Source organism: Canis lupus, chromosome 15 (genome assembly GCF_011100685.1).
Source record: "Canis lupus familiaris isolate Mischka breed German Shepherd chromosome 15, alternate assembly UU_Cfam_GSD_1.0, whole genome shotgun sequence".
NCBI lineage: Eukaryota > Metazoa > Chordata > Mammalia > Carnivora > Canidae > Canis > Canis lupus.
The window spans coordinates 16,735,558-16,751,599 of record NC_049236.1 but is presented as its reverse complement, the minus strand read 5'-3'; the positions used below and the strand labels follow the sequence as shown (position 1 = coordinate 16,751,599).

Genomic DNA, 16,042 nt, shown 5'->3' with positions numbered 1-16,042 from the left:
TGGCTGGCTCAGTCAGGAGAGCTTGTGACGACCTTGTGGTCGTGAGTTCAAGCTCCATGTTGACTACAGAAATTACTAAAAAAAAATAAACTTTAGAAAAATAAAATCATGAGAGAAAATACATTTGTATAGTATTGTATTTATCGAAAGAAGCCCACAGGGGATGCCTGGGTGGCTCAGCGGTTGAGTGTCTGCCTTTGGCTCAGGGCATGATCCCTAGGTCCTGGGATCGAGTCCCGCATCGGGCTCCCTACAGGGATCCTGCTTCTCCCTCTGCCTTTCTCTGTGTGTCTCTTATGAGTAAATAAATAAAATCTTAAAAAAAATAAGTCCACATTAAGTGGAACTGTGCAGTTCAAACCCATGTTGTTCAAGGGTCAGTTGTATAAGAAAAATGGGATCACATCCTCCCCAATGGTTTATAGACTGCTTTTCTTTCTTTTTTTTTTTTAGACTGCTTTTCTTTTTTCAAGATTTTATTTTTGAGTAATCTCTACACCCAATGTGGGGCTCAAACTCAAAACCCTGAGATCAAGAGTTGCATGTATGCTCCATCGACTAAGCCAGCTGGGTGCCCCTCATTTGTAGAGTGCTTTTTAAAATAGCGTATCATGAACATCTTCCTCACCATTAAATATTCTATATCATTATCTCTAATGGCTGTAGGTTCACATGAAGCACCTTAACTTATTTAGCCGTTCCTTTATTGTTGGACACGTATATTGTTCCCATTTTCTTGCTTTTATAAATAAAGCGCTCTGCACTTCCTTGCAGAGAATATGTATTCACCTTCCTGATTATTTCCTTATTCTAGATTTGTGGAAGTAGAATTGCTGGATCAAAGGACACATGAATTTTTAAGCCTTTCAGTATTTCCAGAAGATTGTGTCAGTTTACACTCCCACCAAGCAGGGCATGAGAGGGCCTCTTTTCTGCACATCCTCACCAGCAGTGGGAATTATCATTAAAAAAAAAAAAAATCTTTGCCAAGTTAATAGGCAAAAAATGGCATCTCAATTTAATTTGCATTTCTTTGATTACAAGAGCAGTTGAACATCTTTTCACATTGGCCATTTTTACGCTATGGCTTTATGTGTTCGAACACATCTATTCGGTAACTCCCTTGTGCCCCAGCATCTCCTGTGTGTGTGTGGCGGGGGGTGTCCAGTTTAGACGGACAGTGGAGGACAGTGGTGAAGAGCAGGGGCTCTGCGACCCCTTCCTGTCTTCCCCTGGGACCTGGACAAGTAACTGTGCCTCTGATCAGGCTTCATTTGCTCCATCCATAAACCTACAACCTGAGCTGGGTTGGAGAACTGAATATGATGTAGAGGACTTCACGGGATTCCAGGGGGAACGGTGGCTGCTGCCGGGCTGGAAGCTGGCCGTAGCTGGCTCCCATGGTATCGTGGAGGTGGTGCAGCCTCCTGGTCTGTTCCCACGGGGGGACTTACCTGTGGAGCAGGGACCCAGATGACAGGCCCTGCGTGAGTTTCTGTAGCCATAACCAGGGACAAATAGTTTAGCTCTGCCTGTCGCCCCGCCGTTGGTGTCCGCCCCAGAGGACATTGGATCATCCTCTTCTCTTGAGGGAAGAGGACCTCCATGTTAGTGTAGAAAGAAAAGCAACCCCCCCGCCAGTCCCTGCACCCCAGTTCCATTGTGGGCACACTCTTTTCCCGCCGCCCTGGGCAGCTTTATCTTCTAAAGGATTCAGGAAGATGAGGATGGTCTTCCAGGTCCTGAGGTGAGAGGGGTGGGGTGGGATTCAGACTTGGACGGGGTCCCTCCATCCGGGGCATTCTGGGTGTGTTTGCACTTCTGGTCTGTGGGAGGTGTCCAGTAAGGTTGGGGTGAGTGTGGGGCAGGTCCCTGCCCTGCTCGTGCTCCTGTCCCCGTGGGCCTCGGTAACCCCCCCCCCCCCCCCCCCGCCTCCTCCTCCTGAAACGCAGCAGCCGGAAGACGAAATGCTGACTTACCACGTTGGTCTGTGTAACCTTGACCAGGCTCCTGGCTTGGCAGAGAGGAGTGGAGCGGGAGGCCTCAAAGGTGCTGGGAGGCAGCAGCCCAGACTGTGCCCCTTCCCCCCCCACCCCGAAAAGGTGTTGGAGGGGAGCAAGGGAGAGGGTAGTCTGGGGCTGTGGGCTGGAGCCAGAGGAGGGCCAGGCCATTCCTGGGAGGCCTCCACAGGCTCTAAGGAGGCCCGGGGAGCGCTTGAATCTGGTTTGGGGGTTGGGAATAAGTGAGCCTTACAGGTGTCACACACTGCACGTACGCCCCAAAGCACCTGTCCGTGCACATGTTTCCTGTGCGCTGGGCTCCTCGGGAGCGGCTGAGGGCCGCCTGCGGCGACAGGGCTCAGGGAGGAGTCGGTGTCGCCGCCAGAGGGGAGCCCAGGCCTACAAGTCTGGTCCCGTGCCCCCTGCCCGTGTTTTCCCCGGCAGGCCCAGCCTCCCCAGACGGGCCCTGACACAGGCTGGGGAGCACCCCGCAGCGCCCCGCAGCCTCGAGGCCCGCCACGCCCTCGCCCCGGCCTTTGCACCGGCTCCCCTGACGCTGCAGCCGCTCCTCGCGTGTCCGGGTGTGGCCCGGTGTGGCCTCCCGTGCCCCGGCGGCCCCCAGGGCTCCACCGCGGCCCCCTGCCCCCCCCCCCCCCGCCCCGGGCCAGGGCCGGGGGGCTGGGGACAGGGAGCGGTGCCCGGCTCCAGGGGCTGGGCGAGCCGGCCTGGCCGAGCAGGGCTCCCCGCCCGGTGTTCCTGTCTGAGAGGTAATTGAAGCCATTAGCGCGCCAGCCTCTCCCTCCCCGGTAATGGCAGGAAAAGCTCTTCTCACTCCGCACTCTTGAGGCAAAGGCTGAATCACTCCCCCTCCAACCCGCCCGCTGCTGAGACAGAGAAGCTGACATTTTCTCTCTCTCGAGGGAGGGGGAGGGGAGGCAGGCTTTGCTTCCTGGCCTTTCCCTCCCCGGGGTGGGGGAGCAAGGGTCTTGGGGCTCATTCCGGGCGCAGGACTTGCCTGAGCCACCGGGTTCCAGGCCGGGCAGGACAGTGGTCAGGAGAGCCCCAGGGAGGCCAGCAGCAGAGGTGTGGGCAGGGCCCAGGTGACCTGGGTGGGTTCTGGGAGGGCTGAGGCAGGTGAGGCGGGAGGGGGAGGCTGGGGGGAGCCCAGGAGCACCAATGAGCTGTTTCCCACCCTGCCCTAGGGGGCCTGGTTCTCAGGACTCAGGGTGCGGGTGGTATCATGGACAGGGCCGAGAGGCGCCCCGTGTGTGCTGTGTGCTGTGGCTGCCCTGTGTGCCTTGGGTAGGGTAGTGTGTGCGTGGCGTGTGTATGTGGCGGGTGTGTGCCTTTGTGCTCAGCAGGGGGTGTGCAGCAGATTGTGTGTGCGCACGTGTGTGTTTGTGTGTGTGTACCCATCAAGCACTGGGGAGGTGTGGTATATACAGCAGGTGGTGTGCATCGTGCTGTGTCTGCGTGTGCACGCACATCAGTGTGTGTGAGGTGTGTGGTGCTTGTGTGGCAAGCGGCCTGAGCTGAATGTGTGGGGGTCAGTCTGACACTGGGGGGGATGGTCAGAGAGGCTGTGTCTGGGCTCATTGTCTCGGGGACCCATGGGTTCCCTGCTCAGAGCCGTTGGTCAGCACGACAGCTGGGCAGATGAATGTGGGGCAGAGTGGTCAGGCTGACCTGTTCTCAAGTACAGTGGCACCCCCAGCGTGGTTCCTCTGCAGCCAGCCAGAGGGAGGATACACGAGACCTCGGGACCCCCCCATGTCCCTCCTCTTACCTGTTTGCACTTGGCCTCGGTGTCTGCCGACCGACATGGAGCGTACTATCCTTGGATGCCACGTGGGCCAGGAATCCAGGTGCCCACATGGAGTGCGTCCAGTCTTGCCTACTTGGTGGCAGGCTCTTGGGGTGCCAACTGTTAAGCATACAGTATACTCACTGGGGTAGCGGGGCAATCAGTACTGGGCCTGGACCCCCGACTTTTTGCAGTGGCTCTGACCCTGGCTGGCTTAGAGACCTGGAGGGTGATGAAGGACCTCTTGAGACACCCTCTACCTCCTCACCCCCATTCTCCGTCCCTTTAGAAACAGCCTCAGGGACCGGAGGACTGATGAGCCACATATGACCCTGTGCTGAGGCCCTGGGCTGGGCTAGGCCTGGAGCAGAGTCAGTAAGGGAACTTGCTTTCAGGATGGGGGGGTGTTTTCCCCAGGAGTTGGCACTCCTTACTCTACCCTCCTTTCTGCCACTGCCCCAGGCCTGACTGGTGTTGGGGGCCTTTGGATCAAGGGCTACCACAGGCAGAGGATGACTTCCCAAGGGGCAGGTCGTGCCCTCTCCCTGTTGCCTACGTATGTGTCTGGTTAACAGGTTGGTTTTGCAGAAGCTGGGCCTGTCTCCTCCCTGAGTTGCAGCTGCAGAAGGGCTACAACCCAGGCCAGCTCCTGCCCCTCCCCTCACAGCTGAGCCATGGACCTGCATGCTTCCGGTCCAGAGCCTGTGGTCTCTGCGACCTGTCCTTCCACCCCCCTTCACGGCCACTGCAGCATTTGGGACCATACAAACATGAGGCTCTTCAACCTTTTCCTGGAGAGTTCTGGCCCTGAGGCCTGGGGCTGAGAGAGGTATTATAGATGGGCATTGCCAGGAGGGTCTTCAACTCCAGACCCTGGGTTTCTTGGTACCTAGACTCCCTCATTTTCTCTAGTTTTGATCCTTTTCCAAGGGCCCAAGTGGATTCCCTTCTGAATGGTCCTCCTGGGCCGTAGGCAGTACGCTTGTGTCTTCTGTTAGCCAGACAGTAGGTACCTCCACTGTGCCTGGCCCTGCTGTGGGCTTGGCCCCCTCGCTGACTCCTCTCTCCCCCAACCTCATGACCACGGAGTGGAGCCAGCGGCTCTGGGAACAGCTAACCAAGTTGGAGGTTTTAAATGCCCCCGTGTGTGCACATTCTTCATCCTTGGTAAGATGCCTCCCTCTGGTTGCCAGGAGAGAGAGGATTTTAATCAGAGGAATGACATGATCAAATGTACGCTTCAGAACGGTCCCTGAGGGTGCAGAGTAGGGTGGCAGGAGACCAGTGAGAGGTTGGGGCAGCCCCGCAGCCCAGGCAAGTGGTGGCAATGGCCCAAACCCAGGCAGCCGGCAGGGGAGGAAGGGGGAATGGGTTACGGAGCAGTGGAGAAAGAGTGGCGAGCTGCCTGGCTACTTGAACTGGGGAAGTGAGAGACTCTAGGTTATGGCTCTGGGGCCAGGTAGATGGTGGTGCCATTTTCTGAGGTTTAGGACCTAGTCTGAAGGGGCAGATTGACAAGTTCAGCTAGAAATCTGTTGTATCAGGCATGTGCGCGCATCCAGGGAGAGGTATCCAGGAGGCCTTGTTCGGATTCGCCTGGCACTCCAAGGGACATCTGGAAATGGAGTTTTGAAGGCTGAGAAATGGCACATCTCAGAGAGCTAGAGCCAAGAAGGGAGGAAGAGGGCCCGGATGGAGCCCCAGCTGGCTAGTACTTCATGTTGGAGGGCGGCGGGGAGGGGGGTGGCGGTGTTCCATAGGAATCTGGTGAGGAGGGGCCTGAAAGGGAAGAGGGAAACCCAGAGCCAGGCTGTGGAAGTGGAGAGAAGAGAGGTATGTGAAGGAGGAGGGAGTGGTCCATGGGGCGGGGCGCTTGTCAAGAGGTCAGGCAAGATGCGCACTGGCAAGTGTCCTTTGGACTTAGCCCCGTGGAGTCATGGTTGGCCTTGGTGAACTGGCCAGCTGGGGTGACAGGTCTGAGGAGTGAGTGGGAGACTGTCAGTGGTCTGGAGTGACTGGGCCTGAACCTCGGGGTGGGGGGGTAAATGGATAAAAAGAATCTTCCTGGAGTAGGGCCAAGGTGGGGGAACCCCAGGAGGAGAGTCCAGCCTGGGGCAGGGTTCAAAAGCCAGAGTGCGAGTACGGTGTCTGTCTGGGGATAGCCCCGGGATTCACTTGGGGGGTATGTGGCGAGGAGGCCTCACCAACCAGGTGCAGTAGGGCAGTGTGAGATGCCAGGGAAGCCCTGGGGGAGGGGAGGCCACCACTGCTCTCAGCTCTCACTGCCACTCTCGGGCTCTCGCTGCCGACAGGCCCCAAACAGCTCAGATTCAAAAACAAAACAGGCTTTTAAGATGCCAAGTTTGATGAAATCTGAGTGCTGGAAGAGGTGGGAGTTTTCTCTTAGAAAAAGCTGAAAATCGAGACTGAAAGCTGTGAAGGAAGACGGGCCCCAGGCTCCCTCAGCCCCCCCTTACTGCCTGGAAGCAGGGTGGGGGTGCTCTCTGGGAGAGCAGGAGCCTACAGGGCTGGGGGGACCTCCGAATGGGTAGCTGGTGTCTTGTCCCCAGCCCTGCTCAGGATGGAGCCGCCTCAGGGCCAAGGCTTGAGGTGCCTCGGCTTCTTTAGGTGCACAGGGCCTGCGGGAACCAGCAGCCAGGCTACCTGTGAGCTTCCTTCATGTGTGTCTACCTGTTGGCACATTTGCCATGTCTCTGGGCGCACATGCCTCGGCATACGTGTATCTCTGGCTGCACATCTCCACATGTGTGTGGAGTACCCGTGTGCACCGCCTCTGGAGCTGCTTGTGTGAGTCTGCTTCCACAGGTGCTTGGCACCACAGGTGCCCCCCCACACACGCATGTAGGCTTCTATTTTTGCACCTGTCTCCTCCATGTATATCTCCGCAGGTCCCTGGCTGTGCATGTTTCTGTGTCTGTGTTCCGAGACAGGGTGAGGCCAGGCCCAACACTCAGGCACAGGGGAGGAGGTCAGGCTTACAGATGGTGCCACCCCAGGGAGCCTGTGTACGTGTGTGCCGGTGTGTGCCTGCATATGCACAGAGACGCCATGAAGCTGGGTAAACACGGGTGAGAAGGTCGTGCTGACAGACGGTGCTGCCCGCCCCAGGACCCTGCAAGGCGTCTCCATCTGTCGGCTTCCCTGGTGCAGCCTCCTCCCTCTGGCCCAGACTCAGCCTCAGGCATCCCAGGCTGAGCTGGACAAAGAAACCTGTGTGTGCTTTGTAGGGGCCTCACCAGCCTCCCTCCCCCCAGCCGTTGCAGCCAGCTTAAGCTCATCCCCTTGTCCACCCCTACCCCAGCCTCATCTATCAAGACCCCAACATTTGCCTTAGCTGCAACCAGACTTACCTTCCTACTGGCCCCCTACCCTCCTATAGCCTTCACTCAGATGTCTCCCCCCCAACCCCACCCCACCCCCACCACCAAAGTTCTCCCTGCCTCTCATGCTCAAGGGTTTAGTACTCCTGCATCTGTATCCTCCTCCAGGAAGTCACCAAGATAGCAAGTGAGTCATGGAGCAGAAGCAGCTCCACCACTGCTGTGGGGCCTCAGCCAAGTTTCTGGCCCTCTCTGAGCCTTAGTCTCCCAACACCCTCCACCCCCACACAAACACCCTGTCATCTGCCTCTGCCCAGTGGGGACAACAGGGGAGGAGTTTAGATCTGTTGCAGCATCCAAAGACCAGTGTGGTTTGCTGCAGGAACCGTTAACATCCAGGTGCACACCCACCACGGGTTCGCAGGGATCCGTGGGGGCCGCCCCTTGGGAATGTGCGTGCGCCCTACCTGTGCGTGCTGGCAGGAGCCACAGGCAGCTGTAGAGACCGGGGCTCTGCAGTCCCTTAAAGGCCCCGTGGGCTTCTCTTTCCCTCCCAGGGACCCCTGTATCAGAGAATGGAGGGGCCTCCGCCCTGCGGGCGCACACACTGCGAACGCGGGGCTGAGAAGCAGGTGTGCCGGGCGGGCCCGCGGCTGAGCGCGCCTGAGCAGAAAGGAGGCCGGGAGGGGAGCGGAGGGCTGGGAGTTGGGATGGGGGAGCAGGGTCCCGGCAGGTGGGGGTCGGGGCGGAGGGGTGGCAGCTGGCCGACCGACCCCGGCGCGCGCCTGCTGGGACACGGGCTGGGACATGGGCGCGCGCAGCCTTCCTCCGGAGCCCGCCTCTCCGCTGTTGCCATGGTTACCGGTGGCCGGGAGGGGGAGGGGCCTTCCTCCCCGCAGCCCGCAGGACAGGTTCTGAGGGGCCCCGCTGAGCACGCCCGGGGGTGCGGGGATGTGGGTGTGCGCCCGCGGGCGGCCCCGTGGGGGGGACAGCCGGGGTCGTGTGGCCACTCGTGCTGGGGGGCTTCCAGGAGCGGCGGGCCCCGAAGCCGGCGGAGGGCGTGGTAGGGGGCAGGATGGTGGCACTGTCCCCAGGGCCGCCCCCACTGGGAGTCCTAGGCCCGGCCCTGCCAGGATGGGGCCCGCCCCCGGGTCACCCTAGCCCCACCTCATTCAGCTTGCATGACCTTGGCCAGGTCTGCAAGCACCCCATCGCTCCTCCTCCACCCTCCGTAGGGTTTTGCTAAGAATAAATCATTTTTTAAAGCACGTTATTACCTCTCTACATGGAGCACGGTAAATACTCCAAAACCGTAACCTTCTACGCTTCCTATCTGGGCCTCAGTTTCCTGATTGTTGATGGGTTTGCAGTGATCATGTGAGGTCAGAGTGAGGGATTTACCCTGAGCCTCAGTGGTTCAGGCGGTGGTGTGGGTGCAGGGCAGGGGGGCAGTGCCGGATGAGCGAATGGGTCCAGCGTGCCCTGTGCCCAGCTTGGCCAGACACACAGGGGGCATCAGTAAGCAGCTGCTGATCTTGGCTCCGTTTGAATGTGCCAGAAGCCTCCTGGGGAGCAGAGAGGGAAGAGACAGCAGCGGGTTGCCCCTGAGGGGCCGGAGTCCTCCTGCGAGACACGCTCCCCCCGCTGGAGGTGCGGGACCGCGGCCGCCTGAGTTCTGCCTAGAAGCCTAGTTGGCACAAGGGACCGGCGTTTGGGTCCCGCTGTTTTATGGACAGCTCTTCACACATGCCGGTTTTAGGCTCTGGCGGCAGCGCCTGAGGCATGATCTGAGCCAAGGACGGAGCCATTGAGGGCGCGATAATTGAGGGAAGAAAATTAATTGTCCTTAATTTGGCGTAAATCCCCCAGACCTTCCCCGTGTTAGGAATTCAGAGTGGATGCCGGGACACGGGGCCGCAGGTGTTCATACTTCTTCCTTTCTCCTTGCTCTACCTTGCCAGGGAGCTGGGGCTGGTTGGCCCCCGGGCCTGGACTTGGGCCGACTCTGTCGTCCCTGCATCCCCCATGTGCTCAGGACAGCTGAGCAGGGAGGATTGAGGACTGTCACCTTGGTGAGCTAGGGTGGCTCTAACTGTCCTGAGTGTCCCCCAGCTGCTGAGGAGGGCCCGGCGGGGGGTGGGGAGCACTGGGCCTCAGGCCCAAAGGAAGCTGCTTCCTGCGTGGTACATCCCAAGTCCTGCTTCCCTGCCACTGTTTAACATTTTCCTTGGAAAATCAGAGCTGGGAGTCAGGACACTGTGGGATCATATTTATAGTCAAGGAGATGCTGGGTTCACATCTGGAATTTATAGGGCTGCAGGTGGGGAAGTAAGCATAGCGCCAGCCACTGGGAGAGGCGGGGGAAGCAAAGCCGTGCTCCAAGTCCTGCTGCTCCCCAGCCCAAGACCCCCTGTCCTAATGGGGCCACCACAGTACCTTTGGGATGTCCCTGGCAGCCAGAGCCTTGGCAGGAACCCACCCCCCGACCCCCACCCCAGGTCTGGCAGCTGATAGAGGGATGTTTTACCCCCGCCTACTGGGGCTCCTCCAGCTTCCTCTCCCGCCTGCCTCCTCAGTCAGTCCCCCTGGGTCTCTGAGAGTCTATAGGGAGGATCAGCACTGCCAGCCTTTATTTTCTAGAATCACTTCTGAGGATGTCATGTGCCTTTTCCCTGGCACAGGAGTCCAACCTCAGCGAGTGTCCCCACACACCCGTGTTGTGCTGGGCCCGAGGAGGGGCTATGTCCTGGTTTCTGCCACCACGGAGCCTCGATCCCCCATCGGAAGACAGACACTGTTCTCTGTCCTCCATAGGGCGTGTCAGGCGTCCACACCGTGGGAGAGGCTCTCTGCTGAGTGCTCAGACGCACTCTGGGCTTTGCTGTGGGGTTTGCAAACCCCACCAGCCCCAGGCCCTAGTCTCGGTACCCGTCCACCCTGGTGGCTTAGCCACTGATGATGGTGATGTCAGCCAGTACTCCCTGGTGCAGGTTCTCTGTCAGACACTCCCTAGCACCTTGTGCATCCTTAGATGTGGTCCTCATGATGGCTTTACAAGCCGGGCACTTGAACCCTGTTTACAGATAGTGGAGGCACAGAGAAGACTAGTAAGGCACCCAGGTCACAGAGCTAGTTAATGGTAGAGGTGGGAGCCCCGCTTGGCTCGCACCAGTCCAGAGCCTGTGCTCCCAGTCCCTGGTGCTTCCAAGGGTGGGGAGAGGCCGGCCTTGCTCTGCCAGCTTCCAGGGCTGTGTGTCTGAGTCTCTGCAGCGGGAGTGAGGGTATGCTGACATCCGTGGCTGTTGCTCCCTTGGGACCAACTCCTGCATGAGCCTCCAACCCCCAGCAAGGTGGGAAAAGGCAGCCAGGGAAGAGTTGTGCCTCCCTTCATCAAATGTTGGTGTCCTCATAGAGCTTTTTTAATCTCCTTGGCCTCCACGTGCTCCAACATGGTCCCTAGGCCTGACTGTGGCCCCCCCAGGGACTACGAGAAGGTCAGGGTCAAGACTCTAGTAGAGGGGCAGCCCTGGTGGCGCAGCGGTTTAGCGCCACCTGCAGCCCAAGGTGTGATCCTGGAGACCTGGAATTGAGTCCCGCGTCAGGCTCCCTGCGTGGAGCCTGCTTCTCCCTCTGCCTGTGTCTCTGCATCTCTCTCTCTCTGTTTCTGTGGTCTCTCATGAATAAACAAATAAAATCTTAAAAAAAAAAAAAAAAGACTCTAGTAGAGAATGGGTCAGGACCAGGGGTTGTGGGGGCTCACTGGTAGGGCAGGGGGTGCCCAATCGGGTCCTGTATCTGGGCTGTGATATGGGGTTCTCCTATGCTGTGGAGCTAAAGGCTAGATGCAAACGGTGGAGGGGACACCGCATGTTCAGAAAAAGGAGTGGGTACCAGACAGCCCCGGGAGCCTTTGGGCTGAGCTGTGGCTCTAGGGGCTGCCGTACGAGCTGTGGGCCCCTCGCAGCCCAGCATCCGTGTAGCACTTTCTGCTGTGGCCAGCAGAGCATCAATCCTTGTTTTTCCCAGAGCCCAGAGAGATAAGTGCTGACGTCTCCAGTCTGAGGCATTGTTTCTCAGATCTGGAAACTCCCTGACGGGGCAGGGTGGGCCCCACTGTGTAGGACTGGGGAGTAGGCCTGGGAAGCAGGACTTGGGATTCTGGTTCCTCACATGGAGCATCCTTAGAAGTCAGGAACTGGGAGACGAGGGTCTTAAGGGTCCCAGCCAACCCAGGAGTCAGGAGAAGCTGCCCATGCTGGAAGGTGCCAGCAGGCAGGCAGTGCCGGCCCTAACTTGCACTTCTGTTTTTTGTCTGCAGAAGAACAGCTGCCCCCTGGGTTCCCCTCCATCGACATGGGGCCTCAGCTGAAGGTGGTGGAGAAGGCACGCACAGCCACCATGCTGTGCGCAGCAGGCGGGAATCCAGACCCTGAGATCTCTTGGTTCAAGGACTTCCTCCCTGTGGACCCTGCCACAAGCAATGGCCGCATCAAGCAGCTACGTTCAGGTGAGCAGAGGGTAAGGGTCAAGGGGCCACACAGACTCCAGGAAAGGTGTCCACCTGACACCCAGCAGTGCCTTCCCTCTTGGGGCTGAGCAGAGGACATCTGGTGGGCGGGTCAGATCTTGGTACAGGCCCCCCTGGCCCAGGGAAGAGAGCTTGACAGCATGGGTTCGTTGCCGGTGATTCTTTTACCTTCCTGGAACGGTCAGAGCCTAAACTTTGGTCCAGCGCGGCTCCTTGCAGCATGAGTGATGTGCCCAGTGTGGTGTTGGGTTCTGCAGAGGTGCTCTGTGGGTGTCTATCCTCCATCTTGCCTACAGCCTGGCCCGAGAGGAGGCCTACATGATGCTTCTCTTTACTTCTCCAGACAGCAGGGCTTAGCCAGGAATAGAGGCCAGAGATGCCTGATCCATCAGGCTTCAAAAGGCTGGACCTCAGGGGCTTAGAGCCAGGAGGACTTGCTGCCATCCCTTGGTCACCAAGGCCACCTGTCTCCTCCAGATATCTGAGTCGAGCCAGCTCGGAGCCCTGGCAGCAAGGATGCCGTCATGACCAGGCAGGAGGTGTCGCCCCATTGATCGATCTGCCTCCGAGACTCCCGCCAGGATAATTGATTCAGTTTTTGTGGGAACGGTGCAGGCGGGAAAGGAGGCTCAGAATCGGCTTAGCTGCATTCTGCGTTTGCCCGCCAGCCAACCCTGGACTGATAGACCTTGGTCCAGAAACTTTCCGCTAGCTGCGGGACGGTGGGCACAGGCAAGATGGCCAGCGCCACCAGAGCCCCTGCTGCCCGGCAGCCGTGAGGTCCACATTACAAAGGAGTACTTGACTCTGCCCTTTTGGGGTCCTGCAGGCTTTAGAGGTGCCCGTGCCGCTCCCTGGGGTGCCAGCCCCTCCCCGCTCCCTCCCACCAGGGGAGGAGGGAGTGGTGAGCTGCCCAGCAGGGGCAGGATTCAGGCCCTAGCCATGGCCGCCTGAGACAGCCTACAAAGTGTTAGCTCATTTAATTTAATTAAAACTCAACAAGATGGAGGCAGCTGTAATGCAGTTAATTAAAACAGCCATAATCAAGGCAGGAAATGGTCCGGCAGCATTTGCAGCCACTGCCCAGCACTGCCCAGCGGCCCGCATGCTTCGGCTCCTCTGCATTTCCCCACAGCCCCCCAAGCAGGCTCCCCAAACAGCCAGATGGTCCTCCCCACAGGCCTGGCCTCCGCCCCAGAATGGCACTGACTGTCCGTGGCAGCAATTCTGGGAAGGCTCGCTGTCTCTCGCGCTTGTTCATCAAGTATTTATGTGGTGCTTACTGTGTGCCAGGCCCTGTGCCACCCATTCACTGCCCGATGAGTCGGCTCCTGCCCCGTTACTCCACTGGCTGCTCCCCCTCCCCTTCTCCCTGGCTTCCCTCTCCCTCCTGGCTTCCCTGAGGCCGCCTCTTCCTCGGCTCCTCCCTCCAGCCGGGGAGCCCTTGGCCCCTGCGCTGTCCCCACGGACAGGGCCTTCCCGTGGGCCAGCTCACCTGCTCCTGTAGCTTCAGGCCCCCTCTGCTCCCACACCCCTCGTTCTGTCTCCAGCACCACACAGCTTGCCCAAGCTTTAGATTAAAAAAACAAAAAGACAAAAAAAAAACCTAGCTGCCTTCAGGTGTCACCCTGACTGGCCGTGAGTGGTGACTTCTTCCCAGACAACTGTGGCCTTCTCCCACCGACCATCTCCCTGCTAGTGGCAGGGGATGCACGCCGACTCCTCCCATCAGGATGTGTCACGTCCACTGGTCACCCACACGGCTGTCATGCTGGACCCGCTTTGTCGACCCACTTTGTCCTCCCGCTGCCTCCCGGCCATGTCCCAGTCACCAAGCGCTGTGCTCCCTGCCTGCGGGCCCTCCCCGGGAATCCAGACCCCAGCAGCTGCCAGTTTTCTGCCCGTGTCCCTCTGTGCTCCAACAACCTCAGTTGCATCTCATTGCCCACGTGGCCAGGCACCTGCTCCTGAGCAAGCCGCACAGAACCGCTCCTGATCTTCCCAGCTCACACCTCCGGCTTAACCCCCTTGGGTCTTAGCTCCGCACCTGCAAGCTCTGTGGCCTCAGTGAAGTTCTTTAACTTCTTTAAGCTTCTGTTTCCCCACCTTTAAAAAGGAGTGACAGGAAGGATTAAGCAAGACAACAGCAATGGAAGTTTTAGTTCCCCGCCTGGCGCGTATGGGGAGGGCTTCAGGAATGGGGCTCTTGTTATCTCTGGCCACTTGCCACTTGCACAGAGCCACCCTGACCCATCCTTGCCATCTGCTCTAAGCCACCAAATCAGGAAGCCTCTCCTTTCTCTGCCCAACTAAGGCCTCCTCCTTCAGGACACACCCCACGCCGTGTTGTTACTGCCTGGCTCCAGCGTGGCTCACTTAAGCGAGGGCGCACCTTGCAGGGAGGGCTTGGGTCTGGCTCCCCACTGCGAGGTCCCCTTCCCCCCCCAGCTCCCAACCCAAGACCAGCTACAGGACAGGTATCTCTGAGCCATTGCTAATAAATTATTTCATGAACGAGACCTTTGGGCCCTGTCCCTGCAGACAAAGGTCCACTCCCCCTGCCTCTTAGGTCCAAGGAAGACCTTGTTTAACCTTTGCTGCCACCTGGAAGCTGTAACCTGGGGGTTATGGACCTCAGGTCCAGTTCCTGGGATGGCACCTGAAGGGACTTAATCATCCCACCTGTATAGTAGCAGGACTCCCTGCACCCCCCTTTTGCCTGGCCCTGGCACCAGGCCCTGACTCCAGGAGCTGCTGGCCCTGTCCTATTACCATGTAGAAGGGTGCTGGGGCTGATCCCCACACATTTGACAGGGACATCCCTTCATGGAGTGGAATCAGGCCCCCAAGCACTCATCTTTACAGGGACTTTCACAGTTTATGCATCACCGACGGATCACAAGGTATTTCCCTGCCTTTTGTTGCACTTGTTTTTTCTGCAACCCTGAGAAGTAGGACAGGTTGTGATTATCATGCTCACTTTACAGTTGAGTTAAAGGGACTCACCCGCGGTCCCACATGGAGATCCAGGGCCGGGAACTCCCCCAGGCAGTCACCCAGAGGCCTTCTAGTGTCACAAATGCCAAACCTGGGGCCTGGGGTACGCTTGGACCCTGCGAGCACTGCAGAGCTGCAACGGTCCCATCCTCTCCAGATCTCAGGCCCTCCCTGACAGGTCCCCAGAACTTATCAGGCACCTGCAGGCTAAGCTCCAGCACGGGCCACAGGGTGTGGCCCCTGGAACAGCAGCTGGAGAGGAGGGCGGCTGGTGTGAGCGCTATCCAGGCCTGAGCTCTGTTCTGCAGGTGTTTTCCTCACTGAAGTGCCACAAGAGCCTCTTGGGAATTTGCAGTTGAGGCCCAGTGTGGGCCCGTGAGGAATGAAGACAAACTCAGGGAGAGTGGAAGTCAAGTCAGGAGCAGACGATGTCACCAGAGCAGCAGGTGGAGGCTGACCTCCAGGTGGGGCTCAGAGCCCCTTCTGGGTCCTGAAAGGAGCTAGTGGCCCACAGGCTCTGCCCAGCCCGGACAGGGTGCCGAGGAGCCCTCCCAGGCTCTGCTCCATCCCAGGGCCCTGAATGCATCACCGTCGAGGACAACCTGATCCACCACATGCACGTGCTCACCCAGACCACAGTCTCCTTCCACACCCTCTGACACCCGGGCTGAGACTACAGGTCCTGAGCAGAGATGCCAGCAGCTGACTGTGGGTGGAGGCCCACCGGCCCTGGCAGATGGGACCCAGAGCCGGGTGCAGAGCAGACTCCAGAGTGGGCCTGAGGCCTGCAGTCCCCTACTCTGCTGGCTGGCCCGGCTCTGACTGAAAGAGCCTGTCCCCCGACTCACCCCTCCCACCAGCTGGGGCTGCCAGGAGGGCACGCTGACAGTGCGTGGTCATGATTTCCCTTTGGCCTGAGCACACTGGCACCTCTCAGGAGCGCCGCTGACTCCTGGGTCCCTCCAGTCTCCCACACCCACCTTGTGAAATGGTAAGGCAAATTTTTTGTTTGGTGGAGGAATGACTCTTCTGAGAGGTCCAGAGACTCATTACCAGCAGGTTAGGTTTTGGGGGAGCAGAGACCGGGAGCTAGGGGTGCCAGCCTTGGCCCATTTCCACTGCCGCCCTCTCCCAGGCCAGGCCTGCCCTGCAGAAGCAGATCAGCGGTTGTTGACTTTTTGGTCTTGGGACCTCTGATTGTAAATATTAGAGGACCTCAGAGAGCTTTTGTTTGTGTAGGTTTTATTCATCACTATTTACCGTATTAGATGTTGAGACCGAAAAGGTTTTAAATATTTAAATCTTAAAATAATTTAAAAACCCATTACACGTTAAATAACATTTCTAATGAAAAATAATTATGTTTTGTAAA

At 58.4% G+C, this 16,042-nt stretch overlaps 1 protein-coding gene across 11 annotated transcripts in view; it reads left to right on the top strand.

Moving 5' to 3' along the window:
• PTPRF (protein tyrosine phosphatase receptor type F) overlaps nt 1-16,042 on the top strand; it is an 87,140-nt gene that overhangs the window by 25,533 nt on the left and 45,565 nt on the right. For all 11 annotated transcript variants that reach the window (XM_038558365.1, XM_038558361.1, XM_038558364.1 and 8 more), the window contains one exon: nt 11,464-11,652. In XM_038558365.1, coding sequence (XP_038414293.1) covers nt 11,464-11,652 — 189 coding nt within the window. The remainder of the gene's footprint in view (nt 1-11,463; nt 11,653-16,042) is intronic.